The 18,781-nt window shown below is 44.4% G+C and overlaps 1 protein-coding gene and 1 long non-coding RNA gene across 6 annotated transcripts; one reads left to right on the plus strand and one right to left on the minus strand.

The window, feature by feature from the left end:
* Positions 1 to 2,256: 2,256 nt before the first annotated feature.
* On the minus strand, positions 2,257 to 8,688 carry RNF183 (ring finger protein 183). Of its 5 annotated transcripts, XM_031450228.2 has the most exons (4): positions 8,265 to 8,331; positions 7,484 to 7,756; positions 4,897 to 5,110; positions 2,257 to 3,302 (listed from the first exon to the last, which is right to left on the minus strand). In XM_031450228.2, the coding sequence occupies exon 4, from the start codon at positions 3,262 to 3,264 to the stop codon at positions 2,692 to 2,694; it is 573 nt and encodes a 190-aa protein (XP_031306088.1). In that variant the 5' UTR covers positions 3,265 to 3,302; positions 4,897 to 5,110; positions 7,484 to 7,756; positions 8,265 to 8,331; the 3' UTR covers positions 2,257 to 2,691. The 5 variants fall into 5 exon arrangements, with proteins under 5 accessions (XP_031306088.1, XP_064346501.1, XP_031306090.1 ...); XM_064490431.1 differs by lacking the exon at positions 4,897 to 5,110; XM_031450230.2 differs by lacking the exon at positions 7,484 to 7,756 and having other exon boundaries at positions 8,265 to 8,317.
* On the plus strand, positions 8,414 to 18,776 carry LOC116152717 (uncharacterized). Its single transcript, XR_004136341.2, has 3 exons — positions 8,414 to 8,500; positions 10,160 to 10,256; positions 18,152 to 18,776. It is a non-coding gene; the product is annotated as an uncharacterized LOC116152717 (long non-coding RNA).
* Positions 18,777 to 18,781: the final 5 nt, after the last annotated feature.

The following is an 18,781-nucleotide window of genomic DNA, read 5'->3' on the forward strand; positions in this document are numbered from 1 at the left end:
TTTTCTAGTTGAAATTTTACCATTCATTCCATTAAACTCTTTTTTTTTTTTTTTTTTCCTGGTCCAGGAGATTTAGAGGTAGCAACTAGGTGAAACCGTTTCATCTAAGCCTTTGGCAAGACAAATGTGGTATATATATTCACTGGAAACATTGTCAGAAAGCAGTTAACTGAGGAGCATAAACCAAGTGTGGCATTTCATGACCGTAGTGAGAGAAATACAACCGCTGTCACTTAACAGGGCACTTAATTCTCTGCCTAGACACTGCCAGTCACGTTGAGACATATCATTTAATCCTCACAGTCTTATGAGTTAATTATTATTCTCTCTTTTTTTTTTTTAACAGATAAAACTGAAGCTCAAAGAAGTTAAGTAACTTGCTCCAGGTTACCTAATTAGTGAGCTGTGGAGCCTGGTCTGTCTGTGACCTTATAAGAGATTTCATGGGGCTTTATTGATTATGATGGCAACACTGGCCACACAAAAAGGCCAGTCCAGCCAGCGTGGCCTGTTCCCTGTACAAAGCCTGAGCTAACCACTCTACCTTTTATACTGCCTTTTTGATGAGTCACTGTATCTTATTCTGACTTCATGCCAAAGGGAGTTAAAGTAATTTCACCACTTCTACCTCATGAACTTACAAGTTGCCTATAGTGTTATTCAACAGGAAACTATTTGCATTTTGGGACAGATGATATTTTCTTGTGTAGAACTGTCTTAAGCATTGTAGCATGTCTTAGCATCCCTGACCTCTGGAGTGCTGAAAGCCAGAAGCACAACCCATCCCTTCATTGGAGTACCAGAGATTTCTAAATGCTTTCTGGAAGGATGGCACTCACTGCCCCAAGTTTAGAACTATTGAATGTGAAAACAAGATGCCCCAGGTACCACAATGTTAAGTGTATCCTTCCCTATCCAAGAATACTCAAAGCTGTGTCTTTGGTTAATCAGCCACTTGAAGAGTTTGAGTTCTCCTTGGACTGGAAGGCCTCCAGCACGTACTAGCTGGGTGACCTTGAACAAGGTAGCTGAACTTGGGGAGCCTCAGTTCCAGCTATGAAATAGGAGTGAAGCTTGCTTAACTCTGAGCAGTAGTCCCTAGTACAGAGGCAAGTGTTCCTTCCTGAGCTTCCCCCAGCTCCTCTGTTCTTCATGGCTCTGAGAATATGGTGAGATCTTTGCCTAATTTACCTGCCACAAGGTTAAGGAGTAAGGATGTGTAAAGAAATGGAAGTCAGTGGGGAGAGGTCGAGCCCCAGCTTTAGTGTAATTATCTTTGACGGTGCAAATGGAGAGGTAGGTGCTAGTTCCCTAGTGGGATGTGTGGGTAGCTTTCTAATTTCATAATGGAGAATTTTTTCTTCACAGCAGAGCTTAAGACTGGTTTTACTAAATGTGAAATATGTGTCTTGGCTATTTTGGACTATCTTGTATATTAAGACCCCTAAGAATTTATAGAAGCTAGTTTCATTAAACTCACAAACTGTTTTTCAGAGCAAATAAAACCAACTCAGTTTCTGGCCTCTGAAAGCTTCATTCTACAAATTCCAAAAAACTCAAAAAGTGTTATCTTTTTGTTATGGTGTTTTCACTGTTTTGAGATTGTTCCAGAGCCCTGAGCTTTATCTACCAGGCAATATTTAAAGTGGGGAGGCAGAAATCAGGATTTTAGACACTGCAGAGGTGGCAACTTGTAGTCAAGTAGCAGCCCAAGCATCCAAATTCTGTCTAGTTTTCCTCAGTTCTAGATTCTGTCATACAGAATAAAAACCCGGGTCCGCTTCCTTCGTGGTCTGTGATGGGAGCTAAGGCTTTTACTCTGTCCAGTTTTCTGCCATCTTTCTTGAGGCCAGGATTACAATGGCTGGAGTTGCGGGAGTCAGGGCTGTACCCTGCACCTATCAGGAGGAGTCAAAACCTTTTCCTCTAAATCCCAGGTTTCTTTTGACCCACTGACCCTGGCTTCTTTCACCTTGAAACTTCTATACACTTAACACCCCATAAACCGCATGCTGACGAGATCATCTTGTACAAGAAGTAGCTGAGTAAACAGGCCCTCCTTGCTGGTGGGAGGACTCTGCCACCCCTGGATAATCCTGTCCTCTTCCCCTAGTTCTGACAGAGCACCTGTCAACTGGTTGTTGAATGAGTAAGTGAATGAATTAATGAATGCAGATCATTTCTACTGGGACTGTAAGCAAGAGATCCAAAGAGAAAACTAAAAGGGGAAGACAAAACAGATTTGCTCACAATTGAAAGTGCATGTTCCAAATGTTTTAGCAACAAGTAGTAAAAAGAGCAACTCAAAAAAAAATGTGATCCAAGTTCAAAGCAGCTCCAGTAAGAAATGTAACTTGCTATTTGAGCTGGTCAGGTTTCTGGATACCATTGTCCAGCACTTTGGCACAACTTGCTACATAACGCTGTAATCACAGGTCTGCTTTTCTGTCCTTCCATGGCCCGTGGTTCACACCCAGAGGTCTCTTCTCATCTTTTCCCAGTCCTTTAGCTGTTAGAGGTTTTTCATTACAGTAAGACTCTCTGTTTCCAGAAGCAGATGAACAGCCTAGATCACCCCTGGATTGTGAGAATGAACAATACTACAAAAGAAGACAGCTCCAAATGAGGCTCTATAGTCCCCATACCCAGCAGCAGCCAAGAAGGGCTTGGTTCTTTGTCTGGAACAGATTCTCATCCCATACCCCAGAGGAACTGCTTGGTCCAAAAGATGGAGAAGATGAGCAACAGAGAGACACTGAGGATGACAGCCATCAGGTAGGCAAAGATCCGGAACTGAGGGTTGCGGAAACACTCCCTGAGAGAGTAGTGGCTGGGGATGGGAACAGGCATAGGCCTGGCAGAGGGGGCCATGTCCTGGGGGGGCCCAGTCTGGCTCCCAGGCTCAGGGCCCAGGTCCAGCGTGTAGACCCGGGGCTGGCGCAGGAAATAGCGGCTCTTGGGCTGGTCCTTGAGACAGAGCTGGCGGCCTTCCAGGATGACATGGTGGGGCTCCAGGCGGAGCAGGGTGAGCATGGCAGTATCTGTGGGCAAGTCAGTGACAGGCTGCCCAGAGGCCAGCACAGTGGGCTGGCGACAGAGGGGACACAGCAACCGGCGCCGAGCCGGAGTCACCAGGCTGAGGTGGGCCAGGCATTCCACGCAGAAGGAGTGGCAGCAGTCCAGCACTTTGGGGGTGTGGAACGTGTTGTTGAAGGGGTTCCAGCAGACAGGGCACTCAGGCTCCCGGCCCTGTGGCTCGGCCATCCTCAGACCAGATGCTGGAAGATCTGGCAGGAGATGTCCTGGCAGAGAGGGAAAAGGAGCAGAGGGACACCCATTAAGCTCCGTCCCTGTGTTTGGCCCTAGGCTGTGTTCTGTGGGTTGTTAGAAGGTATTGTCACCCACATTCCACAGATGAAGAAACCTAGGTTCAAAAAGATGAAGCGATTGTTCCAGATCACTCAGTCCTAAGCTGTAGATGCAAGTGTGGTGCTCCGGCAGCATCCTCTCTATTGGGCGAAGGCCTGCACCACCCACCATTATCAAGCTCCCAGGGGAGGAGCATGCACTCTGGCTTTAGAAATCGATAAAAATGCTCCTTGCGCTGCATGTGATCGCCCTTGGCTTCTCGGACTCCAGGGAGAGGAAAGGGAGCCACAGTCAGTGCTTCATGCTAGCGAGCAAACATTTCCTTCCTGGCTGCCTCAGAGCAGAGATGGGCTTCGTGAATTCCCGTCTTAACCTCCTCTGGGGGCAGATGCCAGGCCCTCTCTCCTTCCTCCCCTTGGGCTGCAGGGCCATTCCTCAGAGCCCATTTGCCCAGTCTTTGTGCAGGGTCTTGCAAGGGGGCCTCTGGGAAGGCTTTTCCCCTTGACTGGAAGCTTGGAGAGGTTCCCTTCCCCAGCTCCCCAGATCAGCCCTTTCAGAGCCTCCTTCCAAGAGTCGGCCTCCCCTGGCTCCTCTTCCCTCCCTTTGTCCCAGGAAATCCCCAAAGCACCCACCTGGGCTTCCTTGGCACTAGAGTGGTTAGGCAGACTACCCTGAAGGGCCTGAGGCTCTAGTCTCTTCCTCTCCAGAATCCGCAAAGCTTTGGGAGACTGCTTTCTCACCACCAACACTGGGGCCCGTCTCCATGGCAGCACATACGCAGCACCTGGAGCTGCCAGGTGGCCCAGGCTGCAGCCTCTGGAGCACACCTGCCTGCAGCGAAGGCCAGAGAGCTGCCCAGGTGGCACAGCGGGGAGGTGAGGGACAAGGGTTCCCCTGGGGCGTGGCGACCAACCAACCCTAGAAGCCAGGTGTCTGCGAGATTGTGGGCGGTCTCTTCAAGACCTCGATCCCTGGCCTGGAAAGGCAGGGGCGGCAATTTCCTTTTTCTAGATTAGGAGAGGGTAAGTGAGCCTTCTGGGCTTCCTCTCTCCTGGGCCCTCATTTCTTTTTTTTTCTAAAATGGCTGAAACCTCCTTCTCACACAAAGGGGCTGCCCCGCCTTGCAGTCGCTGCGAAATTCATCTACTGCACAGCCTAAAATCTCTGAATAGTGTCTGAATATCAGATTCAGAAAGTCCTCTCCTGTTCTCTTCTAATCATTTAATGTGCCCAAGGAGCTGTAACCAGAACATGCAGGCCTTGCTGCCTCCTTTGTTCTCAGAACACAGATGGTCAGCCTGGCAGGCACTGACCGCTGAGATCCCAGAGTCCAAGACGTGGCCATCCCACCACCCTTGGGGGCTTAATTAGAAGGGGAGTCAGGGAGGAGGCGTGCTGCAGCCCTACTTCCCCATTTCAACCAGAAACACTTGGCTTTTCTCATATTCGTCATTTGAACAAGTTGAAGAGTTGAGCTTCTAAGGAAAAAAAAAGTTTAAAAGCCACTTCTTCATCTTAATCACTCACTCTGCAAATGGGAGGCAAAAAGTGACTGTCACCCAAGGCCATCCAGCTAGTTAATGGTGACACCAGGACTTCCAGGCCACCACCGTGTTGCTGTCAGAGAGGCAGAACACTCATTCAGTCCACCTACTGGATGTGTGTTATTAACTGGATAGTAGGTGCTTGCATTTCATTAGGAGATTCCTCGTAAGTCTCTCACAGTACGAATCCAGGAACCCTGCAAAGGACATTTGGGGGCAGTGAGTCTCCTTTGTGTCCCTGATACGACATCATCTACCGTGACTGAGTTGGCACCTAAAGCAAAACCTGCTTACACTCTCTGATTCATGGCTTCCTGGTTTCCTTCTGGACCCTAGAACTCTGCCACTGCTCCATATAGGGAAGAGGAAATGAAGACATGCAGGAGGAGGATGGAACAGCTCTGGCCAAAGCTGGGATAGTTTGCCAAGGACCCTTACCAGTGGCCCATTTGCCCTTTCAGCAAACAGTCATTGAGTTATTGAGAGCACACCATATACCAGGCACTATGCTAGGCACTCAGTAAATAATGGGGAACAAAATAGACATGGTCTTTGACCTCATAACATTTAGAGTCTAGTGAAGGAAGGAGACATTGATTGAGTGATAGGCAATAAATAAGTGTATAATTTTAATGAATACCATAAAGGACAAAAAGGAAAACGGACTTAAAGGGCTGGCTGCTTCAGATGAGACCACTAGGGAAGCTTTCTCCAAAGAGGTGATATGAAAGCTGAGACTGGAGGATGAGAAGAATCCAGCCATGCAGGGTGGAGGAAGAGCAAGGGAACAGCATGTGCCAAAGCCCTAAGGCGAAAAAAAGCTCTGCCCATTGAGGAAGTGAAAGGAGGCTGGGTGACTGAAGTGTAGCAGGTGGATCTGGAGTGGGAAGTGACTCAGGATGAAGCCAGAGAGGTAGGAGGCGAGCCCTGGAAGCTGGGGAATGCATCTGGATGTGATTCTAGGACTGAGTGTGTGTGTGTATGTGCGTGTGTGTGTATATGCATGCACGCACATGCTGGCAGGGTTTGGGGGTGATGACTAAAATAAAATGCACAGCCTAAAAGTTGAGAGTTATGTTTTATTTGGCGGACATTTCTAATGACTCAAACCGGAGATAACAGCTTCTCAGATGGCTCTGAGGGACTGCTCTGAGGTAGGAGAGGAGCCAGGATATATAGGAGTTTTTACAACAAAGACCAAGTGGTTGGAACGTCAAAGGATTACTGTTAATTAAAGAAAACCAGACATCTCAAGTTAAAGAATTTAGCACTTTTCTATGCATGGGAAGGTACAAAGGTCTGGGCTCAGTAAAATCGTTCCTTTGATATGCACCTAGCTATCTAGGGCCAGTCTCCTGTTCTTTCACATCCTAAGTTCCCTCAGGGAGCACCACTGGGGGTGGCTGCAGAGGCCAGGCTGCCTGCTTGTCTGCATCCTGAGTTCCCTCTGCTCACTGTCAGGGGAAGATGGTAGCGGCTAATGACTTGATGGCCACAGAATTCTTTGTTTACTGATATGGCTGGCAATATTTTTCGTTCACAGGGGTGGGGGTGACCTAATCCTATTTCCATTTTTAAAATACCATTCCAGCTGCAGAGCAGAGGACAGACTGATAAGGAACAGGGTGGAAATGGAAGACCAGTTACGGGTTTTAGCGGTGGTCCAGGCTGAGATGGTGAGACAGATGAGGCAATGATGGAGAAGAACAAAGGGACAGGGCAAAATGGAGATGGAATCAAAAGTAGTTCCCAAGAAGCAGTGGACAGCATAGATTCCAGAGCCAGGAGGTCAAGGCCCACTGTTCACTGGGGCTGTGATTTCAGTTGAACTGCTTAACCTCTCTGTGCTTCAATTTCTTCTGAAAAGGAAACTAAAAGTACCTTGGAGGGTAAAGCTCTTAGACAGAACCTGGCACCCAGTAAAGATTATACATGGGCGGTTGCTTTATCCCTGCAAATGGTTTTGAGAGAGAGGAAAGCTCAAGGCTGACTTACAGACCATGAAATTTTCTATGTCGAGCTTTGAGGAGCCCCTGAATCTACAGTGTGTCAGAATCAGACCTTTAGTACTTATCAAAAGCCTTAAAATGTACATAATCTTGATTCAGCAGTTTCCTGTGAATCTATCCTGTGGAAATCTATCCTATGGAAATAATCCAGGACCTGTGCAAAGATTTGATTATAAAGCTACCCACTGAAGCACTGTTCTAATGGTGAAATGCTGAAGATTGCCTAGTTATCCAATTGTAGGACACTGACTAAGTAAATTCTGCTCCATCCGTATGAAGAGACATTCTGCAGCCTTTAAATGATGTAATAAAACACTTATTAATATGGAAATAATGTTCATGATATGTCATTAAGTGAAAAGAACCAGTAATAAAACCATATTACAATGCAATCTAATTTATCAGTATATGTGTGCAATGGAAAAATGTCAACAGTGTTTATCTCTGGAGGTAAGATTACAGGCTTATTTGTTTAAATTCTCTTTGAAAATTCTAACTTTACTGCAGTAAGCTTGTATTACTCCCTTGAAAGATCTTCCCCTCCCCACAAAGCAGACCTACATTTTCTGAAGTTCCTTGGCCAGAGCTGTAAAGGGCTGCTCAAGAGGAAGGACGATCACTGTTGCATCAGGACCTGGGCCCTTATTTGCCGTGGTCCCTTCAGGCCTTGTCTGTGGTTTCAGAGTCTGTCTCCAGGAGGAACTCTGGCCCCTTGTCACCCGCCACTCACTCTCGAGCCAGGACGTCCCAACACTACCCGAGAGGTATCGCTTCAGTCTGTGACCAAGTCAGTCAGCCAAATACCGATTGTCCGCAGCATCATCCCAACGCATTCTACCTCAAGAGGAGAGAGGTGAAGAACTAGCATTTTTATAGCACTTCCCAGTTTACAAAGAGCTTCAGTCCTGGCTAGGATCTAAGTGTGGCGACTCACATCTAGAAGGTATAATTGCTTATTATCATTTTTTTCTATTTGTATAGACCATTTGATTCTTTAAAACCACCCTGTGAAGGAAGCAGGATCAAGAGTTGAAAGTGTGCAGCTTAGAAACCAGGCTTCTTTGTTGTGAGGTCTTAGAAAAACGGCTTAACCCCTCTGAGCCTTGTTTTCCACTATAACATAGGCTAATGATCCCACCTTATGAGCTTGCTGTGAGGAAGGGATAGGGACTGTAATGTGCCCGGCAAAGCATAATAGATGCTCAGTACATAGTGAGCATGCTATTACATCCATTTTATAGATACGAACATCAAGGCTCAGAATGGTGAAGTGACCTGCCCAAGGCTTCACAGCCCCAGAACCCTGTGATCCGGCCCCCCACGACCCTCTCTGGCTCCTTACCTGCTCCCTCAGAGCCTCCTTTTCCTCCTTTCCCAAGCTCAGCCCCGCAGCGTGTGTTCTGGGCTCTGACTTCTCCCGGGGTTTCCAGGCAGTTGTGGGCGGGCCTTATTTGCATGGTCTTCAGGCAGCTCTTGGCCAGCTCTCTGTCTCAGATTTTCCTCTTCTTCCTTCTGATGACTTTGGACTGTCTGCGCTCACCAGGGACAGCCGGGAAGCTTTGGTTTCATCTTCCTCCTGTGAGTCAGTCTTGACTTTTCTCTAAGGGGGTCAAAGTCCACTCTATCTTTGCAGGCCTCTGTTCTGAACTGGCTTGGTCTCCTGCCATCATATCTGACTGCACCGCCTTGGCTCACAAAGAGCCTTAGGTTGACGGGCAGGCAGGGTGTCTCCGAAGCCACTTCTGCCCCGAAGCCCAGACAGATTCTTTCCTACTCTGACCCCTACAGCCAAAATGCAAAGGGAGCTTGCAAAATATTAATGAAAGGCAAATAATCCAATAGGGAAACAGTTACAGGAGAGTCATAAGCATGAAGAGTCTGGGTTCTCAATCAAGTCAGATTTTTGGGTCAGAGTCAAGTCCTCACTTAGAACCAAGACTCTACTTACTAGCAATGGAGACTTGAGCAAATTCACTTCTCTAAGTATTGGGTTTTTTACCTGAAAATGAGCATAATCATTTTGCCTACTTGATCTGCAGGTTACATGAGATAACCCATGCAGAGATCCTAACACAGTGCCTGTATTAAGTAACATGCAGTAAATGTTAAGTGCAACTATTGTTTTGATCAGGCAAATCACAGAAAAAGAAATACATATGGAATATATATGTAACTGTTCAACCTCGTTTATAATTAGAGAAATTCAAATTTTAAAAAGGTACTGCTTTATTTTCCTATTAGACAAATAAACATTAAAATAACAGTAGCTAAAAATACTAGTATTAGTAGCAGTTTTTGATGTTTTATTAAATGCTCCTGATCTATGACAATGAATCCTCTCAGCACTCCAGGACACACTATATGGAATACATTAAATCAATGACTTGTCCTTTCTCTTCCACGGATAAGGACTCAGAAGCTCAAAGCAAATAAGGGATTTATTTGCCCAAGAGCTCATGAGAAACAAGTTAAAGAGCTGGGATTGCAAGTCTGACCCTGGAATCTCTGCCATTGCCTCATCATACCCCAAAAGTGTGTTCATAGGACACATTTTTGTTCCCTGTCGAATTCTCTGTATTCATGGCCCTCTTCTTTTATCCCTTTAATGACTGTTGAAATGGGGTTTGGAGAATAAACAGAAATAAATGTTATCTGATGGTTGATGTAATCAAATCCCTAGTCCCTGATTTTGTTTAAACTTTTTATTTTAGAGTAGGTGATATATTCATGTGTTCAGCACATGAAAGGTTAAATTTTGCAAAGAAAATACTCTTCTAGCTACCTGGTTTCCCTGAAAACTGGGTATTATACTGTCGATTTCTTGTGTGTCTTTCCAAAGATGCTTTATGAATACACAAACAAAACTCCTATGCCAAAACGTCTATGTATTCCTCTTCCTCCTTTTTACACAAATGTGCATATAGTATACATGGTTCTACACCTTGCTTTTTCCTTTAATGATATACCTGAGATATCATCTATATTAGTACATGAAGAGCTTTTTCAGTTTTTTTGTATCATTTTTCATTGAATGGCTCTACCATAAATTACTTAACCATTCCCCTATTGCTCTAATCCCTTCATTTTAAATATATAAATGTTGGATGGAAAAATAAATGCCAAAATGATTGCAAGATTTAGATTAGCTTGGAATTGTCTGAAAAAAAAAGTTGTGTGCTTTGTGAAGTTGTAGGTTCCTAACAAAGATCTCTAAGTATTTTTCCTCTTTCTGAACAGGAGACAGAGAGACCCCTCACGGCAGGCCCTGGTGGCCTGGAGGTCCCTCTCAGCCCTGGAATTCTCTGGTTTCTGGTATCACTTCTCATTAACTAAGGTTAGTGGGGATTCAAAGACACTGATTCAAAGGATCTGGTTTGTATTTGAGAGTTTAGAAGCCATGCTTTCTGGTTTGCCAAATCACACAAACCATGGAGAAGTTTATACAGTATCCAAAAGATATACTTAATAGTGTGATTTATAATAAGAAATATGTATTTGGCCATCATTCTGTTCCTGGCACAGAGTTTTTCCTAAAACTCTTGGAATTTTTTAAGTGATGAGAACAATAAAGTTGTCTTTTTTATGTTGAGGGAGCTGTTATGTTAATACCCAAGGGTAACCTAAGGGTGGGGGCCAGTTGCCAGGGGAACCAACTGTGTGATTTTGGGGTTGGAACTTTCAGTCTGGTCCCAACACCCCCTCTCCTCCACCTCTTGGGAGGGGAGAGGGGCTAGAGATTGAGCTTAATCACCAATAGCCAGTGATTTAATCAACCATGCCTGTGTGATGAGGCTTTCATAAAAACCCGAAGGACAGGGTTCAGAGATTTCTGGATTGATGAATACATGACGTGTGGGAAAAAAGCGTGCTTGGAGACGGTATGCAAGCTCCACGCCCCTCCCCACATCCCTGCCCTGTGCATCTTTTCCATCTGACTGTTCATCTTTTCCATCTGACTGTTCATCTGTATCTTTCATAATATCCTTTATAATAAGCCGATAAATGTAAGTAAATGTTTCTCTGACTCCTGTGAGCTGCTCTAGCAAATTAATCAGACCCAAAGTGGGGGTCATGGGAATTTCTGATCTATAGCCAGTGGGTCAGAAGCACAGGTGACAACTTGGACTTTCAATTGGTGTCTGAAGTGTATATGGAGGGGAGGCAGTCTTGTGGGACTGAACCATTAACCTGTGGGATCGGATGCTAACCCCAGGTAGGTAGTGTCAGAACTGAGTTGAATTGTACACCCAGCTGGTGTGGAAGAATTGCTTGGTGGTGTTAAAAGATACAGACAATCAGAATTAGTGTCACAGCAGGAATATGCCTTTATTTTTTGGTTAAGTGAGGGTGCTCACTGCAGTTTTAGTTTTACCATAAATTACTGGGAGAAAAAAAAGTAAGAGTCCAGCTGTAGCACATCAATTAAGTGGAAAACTACACAATCATTTAAAATGATTTTGCAGAAGAATTTTTACTTGGGAAAATGGTCACAATATACTGTAAATAGAGGGGGGAAAGCTTTACAAAAAGCTGTATGTAGTGTGCACCAGATTTTGTAAAAAAGAAAAAATTATATATAAAGACTGAAAGGTCATGAGATAAAGTGTCACAATGGCTATCTTTGGGTGGTAAGTTTACCAGTAGTATCATTTTCTTATCTATATTTTCTAAACTTTCATTAATAAATATGTATTACTTTTGCAATAGGAAAATTCACTAGGGAAGTAAGTTAAGTCTGAGTTTGCTGCAACCAGGGAATCCAGAACTTAAAAAGAAAAGCAAGGAGGGCATGTAAGAAATCAGTCAGGGCATTGCAAGCATTTAAATAAAAAGGAAATAAGCCATGGCCCTTTCCCGGATCACTAACTGTCTAGTGAGCAAATGCATTATCATAATGTCTCTGGGTGGTCAGGGTTAGGGAGTACTTTGCAAACAGTGGAAATTTTTCTGGGGAGATACCCAGGAGAGATAGTGAGGCATCTCAGGAATCTGAGAGTTGGAACTAATTTAGTTCATGCTTGGGAGGTGAGGTAAGTCAGCCAGAAAAGCACCTCGCCTAAGCAGTACCTTGGAACCAGTTGAGTGAAGAATCATGAGACTTCGTGGAGCCCAGCCACCGTCTGGAGTGGAGGCAGAGGGTGATACGAACCCATGTGGGGAGGAAAGGCAGCAGAAGGCAGTAGATGGGCAGTGGAGGATGGAGAGAAGGCGGTGACCAGGCAGGTTTGGGCAGGTTTTGGTCAGGTGGTTGGTGTTTAGTGAGCCCCCACCCCGCCAAGGGCAGAGGGCAGCTCTCCCTGTGGGGCATCACACTGTTATCACTTGGAGCCTTGCCTAGGTCTGTCCAGAGGTTAGAACAGTCCCAGCAGCAGAGGCATCACTGGAAAGTGATAGAAATGCAGAACCTGAGGCCCACTCTAGACCAACTGACTTGCATTTTTACAAGACCACCAGGGGGGTTGAGAGACACACTGAAGTATGAGGAGGGCTAATTTAGGAAATTGCATTCATGCTCAGACTCATAAAGGCTTCGTAAGGACCTGACACAGGAAGAAGATATCTTAGACAGGGTGGGAAGACTCCCAGCCTGGGAAAGGACATCTGCCCTGCATCCCTTTTTGCAGCATCCGAATTTGTTTTACAAAGTCACAATCCCTTATGCAAGACCCTTGAGGCCAGATGCGTTTCAGAATTCAGAATGTTTCATGTTTTAGGAAGATAATCTGATGCATTTACTATATACTAGTGAGACCTGAGACAGCACCCTGTAATCAAATGCATTAATATTCTGTCATCTATTATAAAGATTGATACCCAAAAGAATAAGCACCATCAGGTCAGGTCAATTTTGGCACCAAATTTAATGAAAAAAAACTTTGTCTCCAGAGTGTGGGAATTTTAGGATCATGGATAAGGATTATGAACTATTTTATTATTTTATTTCTGAAAGTGTCAATTGAATTAGGTTAGAAACACTGATACGGTACTATTTCTTGGCCCTTGTTTACCTCAGACTTTTCAAGAACTACAAGGTCTAGATATTCCTTCAAATATAAAGTGGTTCACATTCTTCCTCTCATCAAGCAGTTCACATCTGGCATTGCTATTCCCAATCTGCTCAAGGGGTTCTATGAGAAGTGACTGGATTTTGCTGAAATTAAGAATTCATCCCAGCTAACATCAATGGGAAAGGTCAGAGCAGAGACTGGGTCCCAGGGCCTCCAGCTCCTGGTCCCACCGAGCTTTCCTCCCCTGCTTTCATCTGCTCTCCAGCAGCTTCTCCCCTCTCTATCTCCAGGCAGAGGATGGGCTCCAGCTGAGGACACAGGACAGTAGGCCTCCAGCATGTGCCGCCTGTTGTGTTTACAAACACGCAAGTGCAATTGGACGGTTCTTTCTCCAGCTGGGCTGTGAATGAAGCATCTTTCAATCCCCCAGACTTGCAGCCACTTCAGGTGGCAGTAGTTGCCCCTCCGAAGGTCCCTGGTGTGCGCTGGGCCAGGCACAGCTAGGTGAGTCCTCACACTTGCTCTGAAGCTGTTCTCCAGGTGAGCCCTGCTGGGAAGACAGTGGCCAAGAGTTGGCAAGAGGCCATTTGTACAAGGAGGGTCCAGGGAGTTTCCAGGAAGCTCTCAGAGGCCTTCTCCAAATGCCGGGGAGAAGGCTCCTGGACCAAAGTCCAACCCTGCTCTCGTCATGCTCAGCTGGCAGCGCTGGCAGAGCGACCCTCACTTGGAGCTTTTAGAGTTTTCAGGAAGTGCACTGTTTTGTAGGCTTTTTTTCCTCTTATCTTTCCACATCATAAAATAGTCTTCTACAACCTTTTCTTCAAAAGGAAAGTAGTCTTTTTTTATCGTAAAAGTGATCAAAGAAATAGCAGATTTATGTATTTGCTTGTAGTATATGCATGAGATGGCTCTGCAAGGGTATACGAGATGCTGGTAACACAGGTTACCTCTGGAGGGAGCCAGACAGATGGCAGACGTGGATGGGAGGAGGACTATCATATAACTGGCTGTACTTTTTTAAAACATACTATTTTAAAGCTCTTTTTTGGGGGAGGGGGTAAAGTTATTTATTTATTTATTTTTAATAGAGGTGCTGGGGATTGAACCCAGGACCTCGTGTGTGCTAAGCACATGCTCTACCACTGAGCTCTGCCCTCCCCCATTTGTACTCTTGATTGTGACTATGTGACGTGTTAACGATTTAAAAAATAAATACTGTTTAAAATGAAACTCCCAGTACCTCCTCCAAAAAATAAATAACTAAACCTAATTACCTTCCCTCTAAAAAATTTTTTTTAATTAAAAAAAAAGGAAACTGCAAAAAAAAATCAATACAGAAAGGCATAGAGAATAGAAAATAAATTCATCTTTAAACAAATACTATAGAAAGGCACAAAGTAGAAAATAAATTCATCTCTAAACTCAAAACCCAGAGATGACACTGTTAACATTTTTGCTCTGTTCTTTTCAGACTTTTTTCCATGATGTATAGACATATATGAGGACCTATTTTTACCAGGATAGGATGAGTCTGTCTGGGGCTGTTTTGTCACCTGTGTTTTTCACTTAGGGTGAATCACAGACAACATTCCAATGCAGCCTCATTTTAAATGTCTGCAAGGTTATTAGTCACGTGACACGGTGGCCAGTTTCTGAAAGACTATTTCTGGATACACTGAGAGAGGTCAGCATCTGGACACAGTGCTAGCTGGCACCAATCCCCATCACCCCAGATCTGGGCTTTTCAGTTTGCTGTGAGCAAGAGCTTGACTAAGTGGGATGTTGTGTCCCAGACCTGGGGAGATAACATCTGGGGATGGACTGGATACTCCTCCTGTTTAACCTGTGTCACTTAACCCATAGGTGCAGATATCTCCTTACCTGCCTCCCTTCAGTCTTTGTGCCCACCACACCACTGAAAGTAGAGGGTCTTGATGGGAAGAGCCGGTCGGTCTGTGCATCCAAAGGCCTGGGCTCCCCTCTGGGCTTGGCCACATGCTGTGTGCTCTTTGCAAGTCACTTTCCTTCTCTGCACAATGGAAAAAACACTGCCTACCTCACAGTGTTATTTTATTGGACAATTCAGGTGAAATTATGATTGTGAAAGTAGTTTGTAAAGTATAGAGCACTGTATACATACAAGGCTGTGTTGTTAATTTCTGGCTTCCTAACCGGAGGTATCAGGAAGAAAGTTAGAATCAAAACCAGTTGGTCCAGCTTTTTTTTTTTTTTAATGGAGGTACTGAGGATTGAACCCAGGACCTCGTGCATGCTAAGCACACACTCTACCACTGAGCTATACCAACCCCCACCAGCTTCTTTCTAATGTTGGCCTGTGGAGCTGACACTTCCCTAGTGCAGCTCATAAGTGAAGTGGATAAATAATAACACTGTCACGCAACAGAATATTATCCAGCAATGAGAAGGAATGACATTCAATGACATACAATAATGTGAATCTCTGTCACACACACGTTGAGCAAAAGAAGCCTGGCCAAAACTGAGCAGACAGTTTCACTTAAATTTATTGCTGGATAACAAACTGTCTCAAAACTTAGTGTCTTAAAATGATTATTATTTTTCATGATGTGTGGGCTAGTTGTGCAGTTTCCTCTTCTGAGTTCATCTGCGGCTGCGTCGGCTGCAGGTTTGGCAGGGTTGGAAGGTCCGGGGTGACCTCGTTCACATATGTGGTGATGCTGGGTTCTTTTCCACAGAGGCTGGGTCACCTCCCTGATGTGGAGACTTCAGAGCAGCATTCCAGCAGGGGGAAGTGGAGCTCCTTAAGGCTGCACCTCAGACTTGCAGTGTTTATTCCTCTGCATTCTGTCAGTCAAACCAAGTCAAAGACCAACCCAGATTCAAGGGGTAGGAAAACAGACCGCACCTTTTAATGAGAGGTCACCTTGCAAAGGGTCACACGTACAGGGATGGGAGAAATCTGTGGCCGTATCTTCCATGTATTATAATATGATTCCATTTGTATGAAGTGGAAAAGCAGACAAAACCAATTGATGCTGTTATAAATTCCTTGGCAGATAGGCCTGGAGGGGAGTGCGAGGGAGGCCATCTGGGTTCCTGGATGTATCACATGTCTTCATCTAGGTGACCAGAGTCTGTTCAATTTATGAAAATTCAGCTATCAACTTTAGACACCTGAAACTTTATGATTGCTATACTGAATTCAAAGTTAAAAATACACATAGTGGCTTCAAAAGGATGAAGTTCACTTCTCTTTTAAGTCACAGTCCATTTGGTCGGGCTGTTGGAACAGCTCAGTCCCTGGAAGTTATTTGGGGCCCCAGCTTTCTTGCTGTTCCATCATCTTGCCCTTGCCTGAATAGCTGAAGCTGTTCTTGGCGGTCTGTATTCCACCTAGTGGGGAGGGACTCATAGGGGGAATCCTGGACCAACATGTTCCTTGTGAGCTAATAAGGTGGAAGTTACGCACATCACTTCCACTCACAATCCACTGATGCGAGCTTATTCTCATGGCTGTGCCCAGCTGGGAATGTAGTCTTAGCTGGACAGCCTGTGCCAAGAAGCGCCAGTTTCAGGAAAAACTAGCAGTCTGCTGTGTTTTTAATGATGAAGCTGTTCTTTAGGGAAAGGGGGTGGGGATAAATTAGGAGTTTGGGATTAGCAGACACAAACTACTATATATAAAATAGATAAACAGCAAGGTCCTACGGTATAGCACAGGGAACTATATTCAATATCTTTTAATAACCCATAATGAAAAAGTATGAAAAAGAATATGTGTATGTATACGTATCATTGAATTACTAAGCTGTATACCAGAAACTAACACACTGTAAATCAACTATACTTCAGTTAAGAGAAAAATTGTTTTAAAAAGTCCACTCAGAAAAAGCTAAGTTCCTTTTTCTCAGTGTTAAAAGATTAAACACACCAAAAGACCTGAGTTCTACCCTTATAATTCCTGTGTCAAAATGAAGTAAATGAAGGCCATTACAGACTGAAAACACTGCCTCTCAATACCAATATTGAAAACATATCTGAAGATAAATTTCTGCCGCTACCAACTAAAAGATCAGCAAGTATTTCTTTCTTTTTTTTTTAAGCAAGTATTTCTTTAGTGACTGTGAATTCAGAACTCCTGGGCAGCTTTCTTTTACAGTCATCGTTCAGGAAGACAGTGATAACAGGGACTTGTCTGATACTTTGGTGCTACCAATGATCCTATTTCCTACATCACAAACCCTGGCAGCTGTTTTAGAGAAAACACTGTTTCCTAAGTCATTTCTAACCTTTTAGTAAAAATAAAGTTCCTCTTATAAGATAGTTTAAGCCACCAAAAAAATAAATAAAAAGTCAAGAATAATTACCACTCATTTTCCTTAAATGTATATTTTTAACTTATAAATATGTAAGTAAATACATAAATTTTCAAATATATTCTTGGGCAGATTTCAAGAGCTTATATGCTTTCCTAGAAAAAAAGTGAACTGTCTTTGGAAAATTCCTTCTATGATTTTAGAAGAGCAGCCTCTACAATGAAGTGTTCAATGAATAAATGAATGCATTTTAGCAGCGTGTATCTTACGTGCTGAGAGTACCTGATTAGGGCATATAAGACGAAAAAAATCCTATAAAAACCTTTGCATTTATTAGTCTATTATATATATATTTTTTTAATTGAAGTATAGTCAGTTTACAATGTTGTGTCAATTTCTGGTCTACAGTATAATGCTTCAGTCATACATGAACATACATATATTCGTTTTCATATTATTAATCTATCTTCTACTTACAATGCACTGGTGAGGAATTTTTACATACAGCACATGTGTAGAGTATAGGGGAAAATTTTATTGGTAATAGAATTGGGCTAATGCATCAGAGGCCTTCTATTTTCTCACATGTATGTTCCCTCTGTTCCCCTTCCCAACCCACTCCTTTGGATTTTCTGGCTTCCTTCTAGAAGAAAGGCTCAGCTGTAGCACTAACAGTTCAGAGTACACTAGAACTTTCCCTGAGACACCTGTTTCCTGCTCCCAGGCACCTGTCCAGGAGGATCTCCTTGGAACCAAGAAGTTAATAACTGGTCTAGAAAATACACAAACAATGTCATGGTCTACAAATTTCTAAAAGGAACTTTGTGACATCATGCAGAGGCAAAAGGGGTGAGGGGGAAACTCAGGCAGACCCAGGTTCAAATCTCCGTTCCTCCCCTTCCTCCCTATGTGTGTATCCTCAGGCAAAGGACTGGGTGTTCCTGGGCCTCAGCTTCCTCAGCGGCAACATGGGAATAACAGAACTGCAGTGAGAACACACGTATTCGGCCGTCTGTGGTGCTCAGTGAAGCAGCTTCCTCTCCCACTACCCACTTTGTCCCTCTAGAGCTCAAAGATCGGTAACCTAAGGAATTGCAGGGAAGCTAAACAATGACTAAAGGTTTAGAAAATAAGATCTAAGGAGAACAGGTGAAGGAATGGTAAGTGTGTCATATGGGAAGGAGAGCCCTTACTCTGGACAGAGAGGGCAGTAAATAACCATGGCTGCCATTTGTAAGCAAGGAAGATGGCTGTCAGCCACTGGCAAGAGAGGACAAAGGCTACATCTTTCTTTGGGACTCATTAGAAGGGGACTCTCCAGGCCTCAGCTGCCTTATGTGTGGGTTGCATGAAGGCAGGCGTGATGATTTTCCCTGGGGAAATGGGCTTGTGAGCACCAGGCTGGGGACTGATCTCCTGGCCCGAGCACCCTGCCCCTCCTCATTGGCCGGGGCTCGGGGGCTGGCACAGTTGAGTGCGTCCTTCTGTTTTTTCTGTATGTTCCACTGTTACTGTGGAGATTCCCTTTGCCTCACTCTAGTCATTCCCCAGGA

Source organism: Camelus dromedarius, chromosome 10 (genome assembly GCF_036321535.1).
Source record: "Camelus dromedarius isolate mCamDro1 chromosome 10, mCamDro1.pat, whole genome shotgun sequence".
Lineage (NCBI taxonomy): Eukaryota > Metazoa > Chordata > Mammalia > Artiodactyla > Camelidae > Camelus > Camelus dromedarius.